Genomic DNA, 20270 nt, shown 5'->3' with positions numbered 1-20270 from the left:
GAAGGGAAGGAGAGGAGGTCAGGTACTGGCTGCCTGGTGGCTCAGGATGTTAGAACCCACAACCCACCCAGGTTGAAGGCTGAGCAGGACAGGAAGCAGGAAGTGAGAAAGGAAGGGCGTAGCAGGCTCCTGGAGGAGGTCAGGAATACAGGAGGGGGAGCAGTTTTGATGGTGGGGCAAGGGTGATAAGTTCAGATTTGGAAATGGTGACAGTTCGGTGCCAGTGGGATTTCCAGTTCATCTTCAACACTCATGCAAATACTCCCGCAAATCCAGTCCCTGAACTCTGTTGAGCAGAAAATGTCAATCATCTGGAAAGGGATTAAATCAACCCAGCCCAGTTAGAGATAGTCCTGATTCCACTCGCCTTGAAATCTGAACAGAGTTCCAGGGAAATAACTGACACACTTTTCCTATTCCCTCTGTTTGAAAACCATCTGTGGCACAATCAGGAACCTTACCCTCATGCATGAGCAGGATGCAATCATCAGTTTTCAACAAGGAAAAAGTGGTAGTTGGCTGTCAGTGCAGGGAGCTTTTCTTATTAAAGCTCTACTCCATAGTCCTCCTTCAAGATTCTCACTGGATTTCCCTATTTCTCAATGTCCTGTCAGCATTTTAATACTGTATGCTTCCACACCCTCTCATGGTTCATTCCCAAACAAGTCAAAGGTCTGCAGACATTTAAAAAATACATTTAAATAATCTTTGTAAATGTAAATCTCATCCTTCACAAGGGTAGAGGCACAGTATCCAAGATTAGAACTAATGCCATTTAACGTACACAAAACTAAGTAACGATCCCACCCACTTCTCATTTAATAGGATTTCCTAAATTATTTCATGTTTTTGTGCTTATGTATTATTTGGAAATCTATTTTGTGGAAGAAAGCAAGGCATGAATCAACAGTTACCTGTACTTCCCTCTGACCCTTAACCCTTTGGTTCCACTGGTGATAATGAAATTAAATAGTGAACTCTGCAGTTGGTAAACATTTCTGTGTGACAATCCCCCATTCCTCTTCCACTACCTCCCTTAGATTTCCCTGTCCATTCCCTGAGGCTTCCCTTTAGGCAAACACTCACAGCTTTTGCAAAGACCCCCATGAGTTCCGGGAACTGGTGTGTCAGGAGGGCCAGCATGGCTGTAAAGGAGCACAATCCAGCAGTGAAGAGAATAAAGAAGGGAAGCTCCTTCTTCGGGTAAACTGAGACTTCATGGAAAGCTGTGGAGAAGACCAGAGGGAATGTTAGGGCTGGAGTAAAGAGCATCTTTGGGAGTTCCTACCTGGTGGACTGACTATTCAGAGCTCTGGCTGAAACCCATGGGAAATGGAACAGATAGGACACTTGACAACCACAGGTCACAACGGACCCAGCCTTTTGCTGCTCCAGCTGGAGGTACGACAGGGTTAATTTGGGGATAAAACACACTCATGGACAAAAAAAAAGCAGTACTAACTATGTCTACTATAAAATATTCCTTTCTCAAAAGTGAACACAAATGAAATGACAAAACTTTATCTTAATTATCAAACATATATACATTGTACAAAGCCTTGGAAAGTTCAAAGTTAGCATACTGAAAAATACCCTGTCTACATTTTTAACTTGTATTTTTTAAGTTATTATAATGAGGCAATGTTAGTTTATCTTGTACTTTTCCTGGCACACTCTAAGTATGTAAGTGGAGAGTGCTGCCCTGATAGACACTTAGCAAGGACCTCACACACTGGCCTGTTCAACCTGCAAGGGGTGAGAGTCAAGGTTGCTAGGGTTATCTGACACAACCGTAGAAGACTCCTGATTAATATACTTAGAACAATCACCGGAAAAAGAAAAAAAAAAGGAAAACTGGTGTTCTCTAGAGTATCTTCATAACTTTTAAACTTCAAACACTATGTTTGAGGAAAACCAAACAGTTGTACAAAAGCCAAGAGAACCGACTCCCTCTTTCTACTCATTATGTGACTGCCTGTGACTGTCTGCATGGTGCAGTGCTGACCAGGGGAGGTATGGGCTATCTGCACGGAGGAGGAAGAACCAGCTGCCAGGGACCCTGGTGGAGGGGGCTGGGGAACTGCAGATGAACAACACTGCCCTCTAACCAAAAGGTTCCAAGTGGTCCATTCCCAGGGATATACAGATCTAAAGGCCATTCCTTGACCATTAGGCAGTTGTTACTCAGAGTCCTCAGCTACACTGCTAAAAACTGAGGGTAGAGATGATCAGGGAGGGACAAAGCACAGGCAAGCATGCCTACCTGCATCTAGGTGGGTCAATCTGCTGGGATTCAAATATAGGGTAGAGGTGCACTTAAGGGCCTAATGTGGCAATATTTTACTTATAATGTGAAAAATATGGGTATCATTTAAAATAAACAGCCCTCTTCCTATCCTCATCCTCAAAATTCAGCCCAAAGTAGATTTTGGAGGGAGACCAGACTTGAACTATGGCATTCAATTTAATAAATGTGAGCCATCATTTTCTATTTAAGGCTTATAAAGATTATCCCTATAAAGTTTCTTTTAGGAACTATAATCTTATTCTAATAGCTAATCCAACCCCATGGAAACTTAATTGGGCTCAATTAAAACAGTAAAAAACATTGTACTTTTAAGAAAACCATCTTTTTTAGCAGAAAATGTAAACTTTAACAAGGATCTCCCTGAAGAGGGGAGTCAAAAGGTAAACTGTGGGCCCACAGCAGGGGATTTCTGAAATCAAATCTAATGTTGTTCGAGGCACCAGACACTTCTTACAATAAAACTTGGACAATGAGAAACACATCACTAACATCTCCAAATTCCCTAGGGAACAAATCTCACATTGGGTCTGGCTGGCAAGGAAACACGTGAGGCCCTCCTGCCACTTCATTCTGGTAGCAACCACCATGTAGGAGATACATAGCTGGCATTTGAAAACTGACTGCACACCAGAGCTCCCCAGCTACACCATTCCTCTGGGCAAGTGTCTATCTGTGTCATAACATTGATATACTGGCATAACCGGGATTGGTACAAGGAAGAAGGTGGCAGCAGAAAGGACAGAGAAGAGAGAAGAGCCAAAATTTGGAGGTTATTATCCGAGGAGGAAAAATATGTCCTAAGTCAGGGCCACATGAAGAGCCTGGACATGATCTTTGTACACAGTATGATTTGATAATAACTATTTAGCCTGGATTGTCAAAACAATGCTGTATTACAGTAAACCAAAATAATACTTTCCACATGTGGTGCGGGTCATTAGCCTGCTGGCTTGTAAGGCACTCGAGGGCAGGGTTTTCCTTGTGTGCTTTCATACAGTGCTGAGGCTGCACGTGTGCCCTGCACATGTTAGCCAATTCATTCCATGCAATCCACGGGGTGCTCGTGGGAAATCCCTCTGGCCAAGAGCATTGCATCACCTCGGAAAGCACACCGCCCTGCCACCCGACTCCGCCTCTGGTGGTAGTGCCAGCATCCAAGGGCTGCCCTCCCATCCACAGCTCCTCTGCATCTCCTTCTGAAGTCATCCCTTTCTCTTCCATCTCTAGCCTTCGCAGACCACATCTGACCTGCGCCATGATGGACCAGCACAGTGGGTCTTGGTCCCACACTGGAGTTCTCTGTGCTCAGACCAATCTGCACATGATGCCTTCTCTTCTACATTTCAGTACTTTGGCATCTATCCCTTTGATGACTGTGGAGAGACTTTGAGAGGCAGGAAGTCCAACCCACTCACATAATTCACTTTAATATATATGCTATCGAACAAGGCCAAGGGTTGGGAGAAAAGTAATAAAAAACAAAGAACATTATAAACATTTATCATTCCCACTTCTTCCCATCCCCACCTTTGGTCACACCACCTTCCCTGGCTGAAGAGAGGATTACAAAGAGGTGAAACTTACAGGGTAGCAGCTCCCGGTCTGCTGTTTCTGTGCAGATTGGGTATGGATAGAATAGGTGCCCCTTCTCCAAGGGATAAGGGATCATCCGAAAAGCTGAAAAGAGGAGACAATATGTTAGTTTAATGTTTGTCTAATAACTTCCCAGCCTCAAAAAGGGATGTTTGAGCATTTTTACAATGGGAAACACTCCTACAGGGAAGGCAAGACTTACCAAACTCTGAGTCATGTGCCAGATAAAATGTCAGAGATACACTATGATGTATTACTCACACATTAATCTTACACTATATATTCTGGGCAAACATCACAGAACAGGGTGGGGAGAGAGGTGCAGTGGGGGTAGGGAAGCCATCAATATCAATGCCTAGGGTCACATCATCTTTAAAATATTATAAAAATGTTATAAGCACTAATTCAATATAGCTCAGCCAATGGCAATAATGCAAACCTGGATTGAAATGCTTCCCCTAGAAGCAAATGTGGATTGACTTGTTGGAGCTTGTTACAGATGTACAAGTATGAAAGGCATTCTACCATGTCTATTTTAAAAATATGTCTAAGTGGATTAGAATTCCAACCAAGAGGGATAAAAACAAAAATCTAAAAATACATGACTTGGGAAGTATTTCTAAACTTTATGAAACTTTTAAATCTTCAATATCATGTGGGGAAAAATGTATTTGGAGAGATTGATTATCTGTATTTTGATGAAGTCAGGCCACCTAAATTCTGCTTTTGTGGCATCAGATGACATTAGGCCTCACACTGAATTATGGCTTTCCAATCAATCCATCCTTTCCCATTATCGAGTGTGTTATTTTCCCTGTTACAATGTCATCAGCATGTTAGTCTCACTGTTCCTATGAACAGTGCTCATGGAGGTAATTTTTCTTTAACAGATGTCCTTTAACTTCAGCACATGGTAGATGTATAACATAAAAGCTGTACCCTACTCTCGGGATGTCAGATAACAATCCTGGCCTTCATGTGTGTCAGAGAGGAATGGTGGCAATATAGCAATATTTTTTTTGTTTCAAATGCCACATTTTAAGGAATTGTAGTTGTAGCTACATCCTCAGCTGTGTAATTACTAAAGCCTTCTTAAAATGCTGTCAATGTACATATTTATCTTTTGCATACTTATTTCAAACAGGAATCAGAAACAAAGAATGTTCTCCCTCACAAGAAATGACAAGGTCCCATTGTAACCAGCATCAGTGCACATATGGTATTTATTCTGGTGTCTGAATATTATTTAAAAGTAAAAACATTATGTATGTGATTCCAGCATTTGGAATGCAGTCAATCTACACCACAGTGGTATCACTGTGAGGTTACAGAACATTGCCACGGAGAATATAAATCACTATAAATGTGGGATTAGAGCTGAGCCAGTTTGCTGGCAGTTTGCTGAGGTAAAAATGTTATCAATTTTCCTCTCATAACAGAAACCTCTTAAACAGAGATTAAAACATTAAAAACACCCCAGACTTTAACTCTTCGTAAAATGAAGGGCTCAGCCTCGTTCAATCAGAACTTTCCTTTCACACAAACAAAGATGACTTTTGCCCATTAGAACAAGCAAGAGAAGAGGTTCCTTGCACAGGTTGTTAATATAGAATCATCATTTGAAGGAACTGGCATCTCTCTCAATAGAACCAGGCTTTCAAGAAGATGAAAACAAACCAAAACAAAACCCAAAAAACGAAAAAACCTTTTAGTGACTTTTATAGCATAAGCTAAAAATCTCTTCTGGGAAGCACAGCTTTTACATTTAAACTATAGTACAGCAGGATCTTAATACCATTTCCCATAAATGATGGCTTCTCTGAAAGCATCCAAAAAATGTGGAAAAACCTACAAGGAAGTTTTTTAAAATCCAGATTCTCCATGTGTAACCAGGCTGCTATAATTAAAGAATCTGTTCAAGTTCATATGATATAAATAAACCCTTAGTTTTCAAGGTGGCTATAAATTTGAATGTTAAATTTTATTCAAAATTGAAGTCAGTTTGTACTTCAGGGAACAATTTTTTAAATGAAATATAGGAGCACAAGATCTTGAGAGTGTTCAACCGTAGAAATCTAATGGTTGGCTGGTGTCTTTCAGTCAAATGCTAAATGACTTTTTTTTTTCTCCAGTACTTGGTATGCATACAGAATTTTGTGCATTGATTTAGTCTTTATCTTCTTCTAATTGGTTCTCATCTTTTCTGGAGAGTGGAGGTATTGATTATATATATAATTCAAAGAATAATGAATATCCATCCATCCATCCATCCATCCACATGGCCTGCATTATGCTTCTACTCCCATGATCATAAAGATGTTTATGGTGCTCTTAAGATCTCTTTCTTATGTCAGTTGTCATTTACATTGATTTCATAAAATAATATTAAGGCTTTTGGCTTCACTAAACAAAAGCAAATACAATTTGTGCTTGCAATTCTATCCTTTACCCACCCTGCTGTGCAGGGTCCAACAAAGTGTGAGATAAGCAAGGGAGGTCTGGAGAGAGCCAGGAAGAGGCACTGCATAAGCTCTGCCAGCCTCACCTCCCACTGCCTGGTCCTTTTCACAGTAAAGACATGCAACGGTTCCATGAGAGCCTCATGGCTTTAGCCAAAAGTGTAGAAACTTTGCAAGTGCAGGAATTAAGAACACAATGATTTGGTGGTGTAAATAAGAATGACAAAAGGTCATTTGAACAGATCTGTTCTATAAATGACTACAGACCTCCTAAAAATCTTTGAGAAAAGCCACACTTCAGAGAAAACTACAAATATGCATGTATTTGGTTTAAAACAAAACAAAAACATCAAGGCTGTTCCAAGTTGATACAGGGCATATGGATGTCACTTCTGCATTTTCCTTTGTGTGCCATCCTCTCCTCCTACGTTGATCTCAGTTAAAGGGTTCAAATGAAGCTGAGATTTAGTCAATGAACACGTACTATCCTCCACAATCAAGTCTGAGGCATAACACTACTTTCTTCCATCCTTGACTAAACACATTTTCTAGGCTCTAAGCTTATCAGTGCTGTCCCAATCAGAGGTTGTCCACCAATATCAGTGAGGGAATCAATAGAACCAAAGAACGGACAGATGGATGGATATGTGAACAAATTAATGACCTCTCATCCTACCCATCATGTGGATGAGAATATAAGGTAATTTTTGAACGTTTGTATATGTTACCTTGTCAAAGAGGATCTCAGAGAATTTTATACAGATTATTTGGAATAGAGAAAACTGAGTTTGAGTCCCAGTTCTACCTCTTATAATTGGTCACTTATCAAAATGTGAGTGCCTTCTTATGTAACCTACACACAGAGAGCCAAGAACACCCTGTCCCTGCACTCACAGAGTTCACGCCTGAGTGCGGGGAACTTGTTCCAATAAACTTCCAAGTAAATGCTACAGTTCCCATTGTGCTGAGGGCCCTGAAGAGGGACAGGCTGTGTGGCGCGTGTCTACATGGGAGCAACAGAGTGACATCTACAGGAACAGGACCTGACTCCACCAAAAAGTGCATGGCTCTAGGTGGGTCATTAATTGTTTCCTGTCTGTCTGTTTAGCTGTAAAATGAAAACACCGCAGTCCTCACAAGTCTGGCAAATGAACTGAGGACAACAGCAGAGACGAGGTGGCTACATAGTGCCTGGATGTGCAGCAAAGATGAGGCTTCTCTTTACCTTCCCTTCTCTACTAAACATAAAGTTTCTGTTTTCTGTGTTCAGTCACACTTGTTAATAAGTAAAGATTCTGCTTGTTTGTTGACAATTATATGTACAAATGGTAGAAGAGAAAATTATCATCATTGATGTTCTACTTTTGACTGCAATGCAAATAACAACCATGAAGGCCAACTGTTTTCATGAGGCATTTTGGTGCAGAAGTGAGGAAAAGTCAAAAGTCAAAAGCCTGATTTGTGATCCACAGTCTTTCACTTTAAAAGTGGAAGAAAACAGCCTTGGGAAAATAATTTTTCCTTAGTTGGATTTAATGGTGCTCCATCCTAATTTTGAAGAAAAATTCTATGGTTTGATAGTGGACTTGCTAATCTTGTTAGTACCCCTCAGCTCTTTAACCCTCTGTTCCTACTTTCATGTTAGTACTGCATGTATCCACACTATCTCACTCCCTCTCTCTCCCCCCCATACACACACACACACACACACACACACACACATACACACCCCCACACACACTTGTTTGTATGCACATGCACATGCATGTGTGTACACGTTAGTGTTTCTCACAAAGCGTTTCAGAGTCTTTGTTGTCTTCCTATCCCCAAACACAATGCCTGACACATAAATGAAATAAATATTTGCTCAATAAGGAATGAATAAATTAATATACAATCAGGAAAATACCAAAGTCTCTTTAAAAGTTCAGGTGAAGCCAGGCACAGGAGAATTCACCTGCCTATAGTTCCACCTACTGGGGAGACTAAGGCATGAGGATTGCTTGAGCCCAGAAGTTGAGGGTCAGCCTAGGCAACAGGGAGATCCTATCTCTTAAGAAAAATAAAAAGCAAATAAACAACTCAGGTATCTGAATACATTCAGTTTTGGAGGCTGTCATGCTCACCGAGACAACCAGAAACCTCTTATTGTCAATATCCCTTATCCAATCAAGTTGACAATTCAGATTAACCATCACACTGACCAAAGGGAAGGAGCAAGCTGGCTGTGCTGGGCAGTGGGTGGGGAACTGGCTCAGGGTAAGCTAGCCATGACCATTCATTCTTCCTCCCAAATTATAAAGTGTACAATGGATCTATTATGCTCCTCTTGAATCTACTGGGGGACAGGGTGGGTCCTCTCTTTAGTAGTCCAAAAGGTGCCAGCCTTATGGAGGAAAGGTTTGCTTGGAGGAAATGCTTAAGAACCACATGTTACAGTGAGCGGTATTTGCCATTAGGTTCAAAGAGAATAAATTAGAATCACAATCTCATCCTATGCTTCAACAATGGGCCATTTTCCCCTCTCAAAGGAAATACCCTGCCTTAGTCCCCCTAAAAAACACCATCTTCAAATCTTATACATTATTTAGTGGATATTTAGTGGATTCTTGGTGGGGGGACTTCAAAAAGAAAATAATTGGTTAAGTGAAAAAAAGAAAGAAACAAAGGCTAAGTGATTTACCCCATGGCATACTAGTCTTCTGATATATAGAATGAGAAAATTAAAGTTCACAGTTGTGGTCAGGAAATGACCTGGCTTTGTAAAATAAATAGAGTCAAAATAGAGCCTTGAAAAGATGACAGTAGGAGGGAGATAAGAGCACATCAGTATTTAATACAGGTAAAGCAGAAGATGTGCCATTTAAAACAGGGCCCCATAAGGACCAATACCATTGTAAATAAGACTGAGTTGAAATGAGACCCTTCATTCATATATGTTTTTTATATTCAGCTCATACTGGCAGGGATGCGTGTGTTTGAGGATAACCAGAACCTAAAGTGTTTAAAATAAGCATAATTCAGATAAGGTGGCAGCTGTGTAATAATCCAAGAAACATTTTATAAAATCTTATAAATTAAAACTTTCCCCCTTTCTTAATTATCTTGACTTTGAGGAACATATTGTGTAATTTCAGGGGCTGGTACAGTGATGAATCAAACATTTTGGAAACCTTTGAAATGCTGATGTATTTGTGATTGAGGATTCAGGATTTTTTTTTTCTTTAACTACCATATGTTTCAAACCCAAACAATCTCTGTTATACATTAGCAAGACTTTGGGGTTTTATCAAAAATAGGAGTTTTTTAGGTTGATTGATGGAAAACTCACTTAATTACACAGGATGACTAATGCTCTAACATAATAAATTCATTAACAAGCAAGAAACAAAACAACAAAAAACCCCACCACTACCTCTTAACCAACACTTTTAACCGACTGACTTTTTAAAAATTTTCAAAGAATAATCTAATAATGATTTTTTAATGTTGAATCTGCTGAAATGAGACAGTATTATCCTTCTCCCTATATTCTCTTTCTAATGAAAAATGGAAGTTGGGTGAGAGTTGAGGAATGGCTTTGAATTTCAGAATGAAGAAAAATATGATTCAGAGGACAAAACCTAGCTGATGAGGCTGAGATGTCAAGAGGCACCACCAAGTGGTGCGCTGGGGGAATTGCGCCTCTTGGGCTCAGGCTCAGGATGCAGGCCAGGCCTGCAGACCTCCTGAGAGGGAGCTGGGGCAATTACTTTGAAGCCACCAAACTGGAGTGGGGTAGGCATTAAATGCCATCAGTGCTTTATGGTTTCCCAAACTTAGGTAAGTTAAGTAAATACTACTAAAGCAGCTGAGTCAGAATTCTAATCCAAGTCCTCTAATTTAAAATACAGAACTCTGAACCTCTAATGTAATTCAGAATGAACACAGATCTAGAAGTGAGGTCAAGAGATTGCAGACAATTGTCTGGAGCTTGAGTGGTAATTCTTTCTTCTAAACTGCATGGCAAAAATGCCACAGTGAGATATATTGATTTATACAATTATTTGTGTTAAGACTTAAAAAAAATTACTGATTACAAAAAAAAATTGCATGGCAGACCTATAGCTTTTTTTTTTCATAGTAACCAAGAGCACTTGTAATGAAAGATTATATTTCTAAAACTATAAACATTATATTTCTAAGCATATATATGTGTGTATGTATGTATATATGTATGTGTGTATGTATGTATGTATGTATATATGTATGTATATGCTTGTTGAAAATACATATGCTTGTTGTAGGCAATTTGAAAGGTACAAATATTAAGGGGAAAAAATCTTATCCACAACTCAGTAGTAACCACTTAAGACAGTTAAGTGTATTTATTTCCAGTCTCTTTCCTTTGTTTATACATATGTATTATTTATTTTATAAAATTTTGTCTCATTCTATATTGAAATGTTTAACTTAATATCAAACAAGAAAATATAATTTTATACAGAATGGTTAACTTTCTAAACACTAGAAAGGAACCAGCTGTCAGAAATATGCCCTAGCCTGTAAGTAGTGATGTAAATTTAAATTGTGGGCTTTCTAGCAACTATCTCAGAATTGGCTGATCTGTATCCTTAACCTATTCAATGCAATGAAGGAAAAGTGAACCTGGGTTTACCTACTGGCCCTACCAACAGGACTTCAAGACCTTCAACAAGTCCCTTTTTTTTTTTTTTTTGGTGATGCTGGGGATTGAACTCAGAGCCTTGTGCATGGGAGGCAAGCACTCTACCAAATGAGCTACATCCCCAGCCTCAAATCACTCATCTTAATGATTCTTCTGCTTCTGAGAAATTGAGGTTGACATTTCTGTCCTGCCTAACTTAGAAGACTATCAGGAAGGGTAGGTGAAATGATGCAAATGCAAATCCTCTATAAATCACCCAGTTATACAAATGCTGCTTCAGTGTACATCCTCTGAAGCATTTAGCACATGGTAGGCATTCTCATGGTTCTCATTCTGAAGTCAGATGTCCTGGAAATCTTTGAAAACTGGCAGTTAACTGACTTTGGGTGGGATCACAGCTACCTGATTTTCACAGGAACTTTTTATTGATAAAGATCAAAGGTCAAATTTCCTTTTCCTATAGGTATGGTTTTCTTGACATACAGCTTATGCCTACAAGTTCGCCCCCCTCTTTTTATCCTAATAAAGCATTCTGCCAGTCTAAATTGAGGCAATCACACCTCCCTGATAGTATTCCTCTGCTTGATTTTGCAGATCCCTATGTCTATTCACATTTCCCTATTCATATGTCACTATCATTCCCAGTTGATCCAGAGCACCTCCCCATCATTATTGGGTTACTAATTTACAAAGAGAATTTTCAGTTATTCCCCATAGGACTTTAATTTTTATGATGATATCATTCCTAATACCATATCTTTATCACAACTTGCCTCACCCCTCTTTGGGCTCTTTTTACAGGGTTAAATCTAATCAATCAGATCAAATGCCAATCTCTAAATATGTTCTTATTTGGTAGACCAATTTCTCTATCTTTTCCACAACTAACACTAGATAAGGCTTCTTGTATTCAAATCTGCTGAGCTTTTCAGGAGCTTTCTCATGTTTTGATAAAAAAAATTCTTTTGTCCTTTTTGGTTAGAACACCTTAAGTGCATTAAGGAGCCCAAGCCAGAGGGGATTGTGCATGTACCCACACACTCTTGGTGGAGTGTGCTGTTGTACATATCCAAATATGATTACTGATGCTGACAAGATTACCTGGGTATGTTATTACACTTACCAAGTAGGGGTGGCAACATTGGTAAACTCAACATCCATCAGGTTATAAATAGTAAAATACATAAGTGAACCCACTATTAATTCTCTAAAGAAATATGTCAAAACCACTAAATAAAAAACTTTCAATCTGCTTTGAATACCATCTCTCCAAAACTTATTTTTACTCAATCCCATTTTGCTCCCTGCTACCTCCCTTCCTGCATCAAGATGGATTCTAGCTGGGCTATGGAAGGGCAGGAAAAGGAAGAAGATTATCAAAATGAAAATGGAAGCAGAAAAGATAAACAGAGTGAAAAAGACACTTGTTTGTGAGGCAGATCAGTGCAGGGGTGAACTAGGGAAAAATTATCAGAAGATTCTAATATTTATCATTTTTGTTTTCCTATGAGAGAAAAAAATCATGGTACATGTTGTGCTTGTTTTGCTTAAATTAATATTAGCAGAATTTTAATGCACGTGTTGTCTAATAATCTTAGGGCTTTTCCTTAATTTACATTCTCCCAAACAGCTCCATTTATGACCATTTCTTCCCTTTGTGTCCTTGCTTACATTACTGTCCTGGTCCATCAAGGCTCAGTCCAAATCTCATCTGATTTATAAAGTTACCCAGGGCTGCTCCACCCTGGAGAAATCACCAGGCAGCTGCACCTGCTGCTGGTCATTCCTCCCAACTCAACTACGCACTTCTCCAGGACAAAGAGACTGTTTAACCTGCCAACAGAGCCTCCTCTCCTTACACAGAATGAATAATATCTGTAGGGAGCTTGTACTCAGACATATTCATTCCCCATACCAGGAATATATCTATTATAATAATGCAACACTTCCCACCACACGCCAGAGTCCAGCAGCCTCTGCTCTTGTTCCAAAACATACCTGCCTTGCCCTTGCAGATGGCCAACCTAGCTATAGTGTAGAACTACTGTGGCTTTTATCCAGCTCTCCTAGAAAGACCATCAAGAAATAGTAATCAGTGTCTAGCACAAAGCCTAATTCCATGCTAAAGATTTTATGATAATAAGGACATGTCCAAGTCTCCTAAGAAAGTTTTTAGGATAGTAGACTGGTTCTCCAGAACAGTCCAGATCTATTCAATCTATTGTATAAATTTGCCTTCCAAGTCTTAGAGTTATGGCATTGTTTGATGACACATACCCACCACTACTAGAGAACTGGAGCACCTAAGTAATTAACTGTCTTAGTGATGGGCCTTCATAGAAAACAGAGCAAGACATGCAAATCCTCATTATTCATTAGGAACACTTGGGGCAAAAACAGTTTAAGCACTTTTTCATGTTCTTAAAAAATGTTTCGAAGAAAGAAAATTACTTACTGCCTTCCCACGTACAATGCAAAAGATTCAAAGCCCCTTCCACCCTCTTCCAGTGGGCGAGATGAAAGAATGCATATGCTATTGCTTCACTGTCTCCTCTCTTCAGGATATGTTCTGGGGGCAGGATTAGACTTTTCATTTCTAGTAGGTACTGAAATAAAAAAGTCAGGAGACAGATGTGTTAATACATAGTAATTTGGAATTCAATATTGAAATAGGTTGATTTCCCTAAAGCCACCATTTATAAGCATTTCATCAAACCTGCAATCTCATTACTACATTTGAAGGCAATTACTAAAACATCCAGCAATTCAAGGTTTGCTGACAGATGATTAGCCTTGTACTAGTTTCCTACAGTGAAGATCAGAGGCTTTCAGGCTAAGATACTCTAATCAAAGAAATAAATATAGACTCAAACAGTATAAAGGAAAATGTAGAAGACACAATAATTTGGTATAATTTTGTAACCAGAATGAAAATATATAAAATGGACACATGAAGGTCATGGAGTTGTATGACTCATCAACAGCTCTAGAGATTGGGATTGACTAGTACTGCCCATTATTATTATTTTTTTTCTGTACAGATATGCCAAAGAGAAGGACTCTGTTCTTTGAAAACAGCCGTCCATAGCTGCTCAGATACAGGAGAGAGGAAGGGTGGCGGCCTGAGGGAAAGGTGCAGTAGACCCTAGACTGCGATGTTCTTTCAGATCCTCTCCTAAAGACTATAGGGGTCTTAGCTCCTATTTACTACCAAGGAAGTGAGAAGGTAGGGAAAGAATGGGTATGAACTGGTATTCTGGCTGGCATTCACCTGGTGCTGCATTCTTCAGTATTTTCTTTCCCTGATCCAGCCCCAAAATATCATGGCATGAACCTATGATCACCTCAGACAACCACCACTAGGCTTTAAAAAGGAGATCAGCAGACCAAAGTGGAATCTGCTTAATTAACATGAGACAAATTCAACTAAAGGAAATGCCACAAAAGATATTCAAATTTTTTAATGTCAGAAACAATTGGATTTTTTCTTTTCTTTTCTTTTCTTTCTTTCTTTCTTTCTTTCTTTCTTTCTTTCTTTCTCTTTTTTGTCAATAGAAATTTATAAAAGAAGGATAGAGCAGAAGTGTAGAAGAGTCTTGATATGTGGAATGGGGATTATGATTCTACTATCAGCGTTTTGTTGTCAACTAGCTGGGGATTTACACCCTTCGGGCATCAGCCAGTTGCCTCTAAGCTTCCTCTCCTGTTGGCACATGTAGAGACAGCATGTATAGGCCAGCAGGAGCTGCAAGGACATATTTGGACTTCTTGGCCAGCAATGGAAACATTTAAAATCTCGATCTGATATTATGAGAAACCTCTAAGCCTCTGGCCTCAAAGGAGAAAGATGAGGAAAGTAGGAGAGAGCTACCCAGAAAGAAGCAAGAGAACAATAATATGACTGTCACCCCTAGCAGGTAGCTGGGATAGAAAGTCCTCCTAGACAGAAAGACCTCACTACAATGACTGCTTTCCAGGATGGTCCATGAGAGGAATTTATCATTTTGATGGCAACTCCTCATAGTATGTGTTCCAAAACCTTTGGGTCATTTTCCGTTTTTGACAAACCATTGCTTTCTTTCTGCATCTTGTTTTAAAATAGTACAGGACAAAAATCTTTTGGGAAATGTAATGGTAAGAGAGTTACCTAGCAGCAATCAAACTAGAACTGTATTTACAATGAATATCAATTACAATATAAATATAAATGGTAAAGTTTATGCTCAGAGATACCTGGCCATCTTCTTGTGATTTTGTTGCCTTAAAAGAAGCCATTATAATGTATATTGCTACTGTCAATGATGGTCTTAAAAGACTTCAAGGCTATGAGTCATGAGAAAGATATATAACTTGAAAGTACTATAAACTGTATTAACTGTTTGAGTAAGGTAGAGAAGGAAGATCACTTGGTTACCCTTAAAAACAGAAAAACACATGAGAAGGAAAATTTCTTGTCTAATGAGAGCACCAAATAACATTTTGATCTGTCTCTAATATTATTTTAATTATTTATAGCTGCCCTGCCTATCAAATAAAGAACCTTTAAAATAAGGATTATGCTGTATGAATTTTGAAACAAACCAAATATGAAAACAATTAGCTCAAGTGTCCCAAATGTACTGAAATCTCTTCAAGGCCCCTGAGAATCAGATGAGATTGACAGAAAAGGGGAGAGTATCATGCCTTTTATTGCTATGACAAGGAAAGTTAAAAAATTGTTTCATTAGGCATTTTTTCTCTTGGTCTAAAGAACTTTGAAAAACAGAGGCAACTTGAAAATGGGCCTGGTATTCAAACATATCTGTGGGTTGCAAACAAACTAAGAGGAGGTAGAACAGGGAAAACTTTATGGAGACAGGGTTCAGAAAATTACTGATGCTGGGAGACTCTAGATCTGCACTGTCTCTATTCTGTATGGTGGCTTCTATCATGTGTGGCCACTTAAATTTAAACTAAAATCACACAAAACTTTTAAAATTCAGTCTTCCATCTCACTAACCATATTTCATGTCTTTGTGGGCTGCAGTTGGTAAATGACCACTGTATTGGACAATAGGGATCATTTCCCCTATTACATAAAGTTCTTTTGGATAGCACTACTGTAGACATTGGTTCCCAATCTTCAAATAACTGAACCTATTTTTAACATGAACAAATTTTTACAGATTCCCATGATGGGACTTTGAGTGTAGCATCTACTAGTTGAAAAACACACAGTATGACAATAGCTACAATGAGGGTAACAAAACAAAAATCCATTTAAAAGCATTGCTGAGCACCAGAGCCTCTACAGACATTTGAAAAATAGTGGTGCACACGTGTACGAGACAGAGGGCTCTCTCAGCCGGCAGGCAGAGTGGGCTGCAGATGGCTTCAAGGACATTGTCCATACCCTGAACGCAAGCTGTGAGGTAATGTTTTGCTTCTCTAAGCTCTCTCTGATCTTTGATAAACATGCTTTTATACACCGCCTTATATTACGTCCTCCAAGTCTTTTTCTCGGCTGGATAAAGAACATGAACCTTGTCATCTTCATCTTAGTTTCTCCTACTGCACTTCCTAAAGTACCTTGCACATTGGGGAGTATATTCATATAAAAGGCAAATTAAATTGAAATCTTGCTTCCTAAGAATACTCTGAAAAGGAGCATCCCTGACCCTGCCAGCCCACGGAGGCCGACCAAAGCAACTCACCAAGGAAACTTAGCTCTGCTGTCTCATTTTATCTATTTTATGGCTGAAATAGGTTATGCCTATAAAGGAGATTTATACTCCTTTAGAGTTCCAAACAGAATGTTGGCCCTAACCAAAGGATGAAGGCTAATAACAACAATGTGTTATGTTTTTGGCCAAGCTTAAAATGGCTGGCAAGATCAGTTCTCAACATGTGCAACATTTAAATTAGAAAGGCATGGAACAACATTTCACATCCTACTTGTCAAGAGAAAAATAAATGGAAGAGGGCAGATCCCTATCCACAAGTATGCAGAAATCAATTAGAATAACTGTAGCACACAAATCAGAGAACACGCTTTGCCTGTCTGCATTCACGACTTGGCTTCTACTAGCTAAGTGGCATTCTACGCTATTCTGCCGGCAGCCTGCCTCCAACTTCCTTCCCAAATTCTCAATCACGCTGACTGAAGTACAGTGCTTCTAAAGATTTCGGAAGCAACTTTTCAAAATCTATTTGTGTCAGAATCTAGTTCCTTATGCCTACTACAAGAGCATATAAAGCAGGATATTCACGGAAGAGCAGAGGCTTTGGTCTTACAGTTGGAACAGCGACTGCTCACTTGTGAGGAAAGCTGTAGAAGAGATGTGGCCCATCAGAGCCTACCCCAGGTAACAGTTAAGGTGTCTTTTGTTAAGGTCTCAAAATTGTAAAATAGTTTGAGTGAAAATGATTCAAAAATTATTCTTCTCAGAGATATTAATGTCCAGGAATTAATTTATGATTTCCAATGCCAATAATAGCACAAGTCATATGAAAATCATCAGCAATAATACAGCAAACAAAATGTGGAAGATCAGGAAAATTAAATTATAGCACATTTAGATGATGGCTATCAAGTTACTCACAAAACCCAGTGGTGGAAAAATATTTGTTAACATAGAAAATGTTCATTATACACTGCTAAAGGAAAAAAAAATCAGTGTACTATAAAAAATATAGCAGGTTATTATTTTTGACAATAAAAATGTGTATTGGAAGGCCACAGATCAAAAGTTAATGGTGGCTAAATATTCGATTTTAGGGAAGATTAATTTCTTTTGTGTTCTTTCTGTGCTTACTAAGTTTTCTATAACAAGCACTACTATTTTTTCCTCTATGTGTACATGTATATAGGTGTGTATGTATTTTTATGATACAAACCTATTTTCTAGACTTGCATCAAAAACACAAAAATTAAACCATACAACCAACAAAAAAGATAACCAGACATAGTAATTTTTTGCATGTCAACAACTTGCTTTAACAAAAGATTCTAAATCCAAAAAAACACATTTTTAAAAACATCAGTAAAGAGTTCAGAGAAGAAAACTAGTGCCATTTGGAAGACAGGCTATATATTCTCAACTTCAATGTTTACCTACTCCAAAGGCTTAATAAAATGCACAAGTGGAATAAAATAAAAATATCACAAGTAACTGTGGCTCACTCAGCTCATGCTGTGATGGAGTATGAGGTGTATGTCACAGAGGTCCCAGCCTCCTCACATCTGCCATATTCCACTGGAACTGCTGTCTGGAATCCTGCTCTATCACATAGCTGTAAGACCCTAGACATGCTACTTAATTTCTTGGCACCTCTGTTTGTTCTTCTGTAAAAATGTGGTAACAAAAACAAACATCTTGTTGGTTCTGATTTTGAAGATTATGTAATATATGTAAAAATGTTAAAAAGTACCTGTACTTATGTATTTATGTATTCACTGAATGGTGGCTATTTTTGCTGACATATATACATACATACATACATACATACATACATAGAAAAAGAGAACAAAGAAATGCTCATATTATTATTGTAGAGGTGAGTTGTGTTTTTTTCATGTAGGTGCCCCAAAGATAATTGAGTCTTATTTCTACATAAAACACATGAGCAGTTTTGCCATAATAACAGATTAGTTGAAGGGAACTGACTACAGGAGATCAACTGGCCAATATGGAAATAAGCATAAGGTGCATCTGAATGACCAAATTAAACCTGGTGATATGTAGCATCACTCAGGGGCCATATCACCAGGTGCTTGCTTATTCCTGGTTTTCTCATGTATTCATGATTTGAAAAATATGAAAGTGCCCAAAGTATATCCCAAAGAAAGATATTGCAGTGTCATGGTGTGGCCCAAGGACAGAAATATGGGGGTCCCTTTAGTGTATCCCCGGAGTATAAATAGGGGAACACCCACAGCTTACCCAAGGACACAGACATGGGAGTATGTAAAATGTATCTAAAGGACACAGATACAAGTGGTTCAGTGTAACCTGAGGACACCACTATGAGAACATGCACACTGTACCCCAAAGGCAGAAATACGGGATTGCCACAGTGTGCTCCAAGGACACAGACATACAAGCGTGCACAACATGCCCCAAGTATATGGATCCAGGAGCACCCACAGGGTACCTTAAGGGCACAGACATGGGCATATGCGGTGTGCCCTCAAGGACACAGAAATGGGAGCACTCAAAATTTATTTCAGGAACATAAATATGCATCAGGTTAAGTCCCTACTTTGACGGTTCGTGATCTTTGTGGGAGTGTTGGTGAGGTACAGAAAGAGGAAGAGAGCAAAAACAAGAGTATGTGTAGTCAAGGAAACAATAAAATTCAACATGATGAGTGCCTGAGGAAGAGTACATTTAGCGGTTACAAAGCAAATGGAAGGCATTGTGTCTGAGAAGGCTTCACAGGAAAAAAAAAAAAAGATATGAGTCAATCCAATTAAATGAACAAGACTTTACCCTGCAAAGATGGGGGAAGGAGCCATCTAGGCAAGAGCAAGGCTCAGCACTGACCCAAAAACTTCAAAAGGCATAATGTGGCTATAATCTGGTGAGCATGAGTAATAGCATGATAGCATCTGCCAACATTGGTTAAGTACTAACTTATGCCAAGCATTGCCTCAGTGACTCTGAGAGGAACTGATATTATTCCCATTATGCCGATGGGAAAGTGAAGGTTTGGGGAAGTTAGGTAGATTTCCCTGGGCTGCACAGGGTACATGTAACAAAAAGCCTTGGAACTCAGGCTTTCTGCTGTTCTCCAAGGAAGGGAAACAAAAACAGTTGAAAGGTTTCTGTGACTTGCTCCCCGAGTGTGCCCTTTACCTTGAGTTACTATGTAGTTCTCAAACTTTCAAAGACAGAATAAGTTGTACAAAGGAATTAAAAAGACTCTTAGAGAATGTGAATGTGATAAGAAATAAGACTGGGGTGTGTCCAGGGAGGGACCTCAGAAAGGTCTTAGGAGAAACACTGCAACAGCAATTGGGGAATGAGTTGATGTTCTGTGTGGTTTTGAAAGAAATGAGCGAGTTGTGTGTAAGAGCACCTGCAGGGAAGAGATGGGAATTAGCAAAGCCTTGGAAAGCTCCTGTCACACTCCCAGGAGAGGTGACAAAACCAAGTGGGAGGATAAGGGACTTCCCAGGACTTAGTGCCTGATGTGGGTGAGAGAATCTGGACTCAAGGTGACTGTGAAATTTTTAGCTTAGGAAATCAGAATAACATGAGTT

General features: G+C 39.1%; 1 protein-coding gene across 9 annotated transcripts in view; it reads right to left on the bottom strand.

Annotated features, from left to right (window-relative positions):
• St7 (suppression of tumorigenicity 7) overlaps window positions 1–20270 on the bottom strand; it is a 259768-nt gene that overhangs the window by 7174 nt on the left and 232324 nt on the right. For 8 of the 9 annotated variants that reach the window (XM_026410555.2, XM_026410554.2, XM_026410557.2 and 5 more), the window contains 3 exons: window positions 13482–13632; window positions 3893–3985; window positions 1087–1226 (listed from right to left, as the gene is read on the bottom strand). In XM_026410555.2, coding sequence (XP_026266340.1) covers window positions 1087–1226; window positions 3893–3985; window positions 13482–13632 — 384 coding nt within the window. Of the gene's footprint in view, window positions 1–1086; window positions 1227–3892; window positions 3986–13481; window positions 13633–20270 lie in introns of those variants that run through there. The other variant, XM_026410563.2, reaches the window with a different exon arrangement.

Source organism: Urocitellus parryii, chromosome 3, assembly GCF_045843805.1.
Source record: "Urocitellus parryii isolate mUroPar1 chromosome 3, mUroPar1.hap1, whole genome shotgun sequence".
Taxonomy (NCBI): domain Eukaryota; kingdom Metazoa; phylum Chordata; class Mammalia; order Rodentia; family Sciuridae; genus Urocitellus; species Urocitellus parryii.
This window is presented reverse-complemented; position numbering and strand designations above follow the sequence as displayed.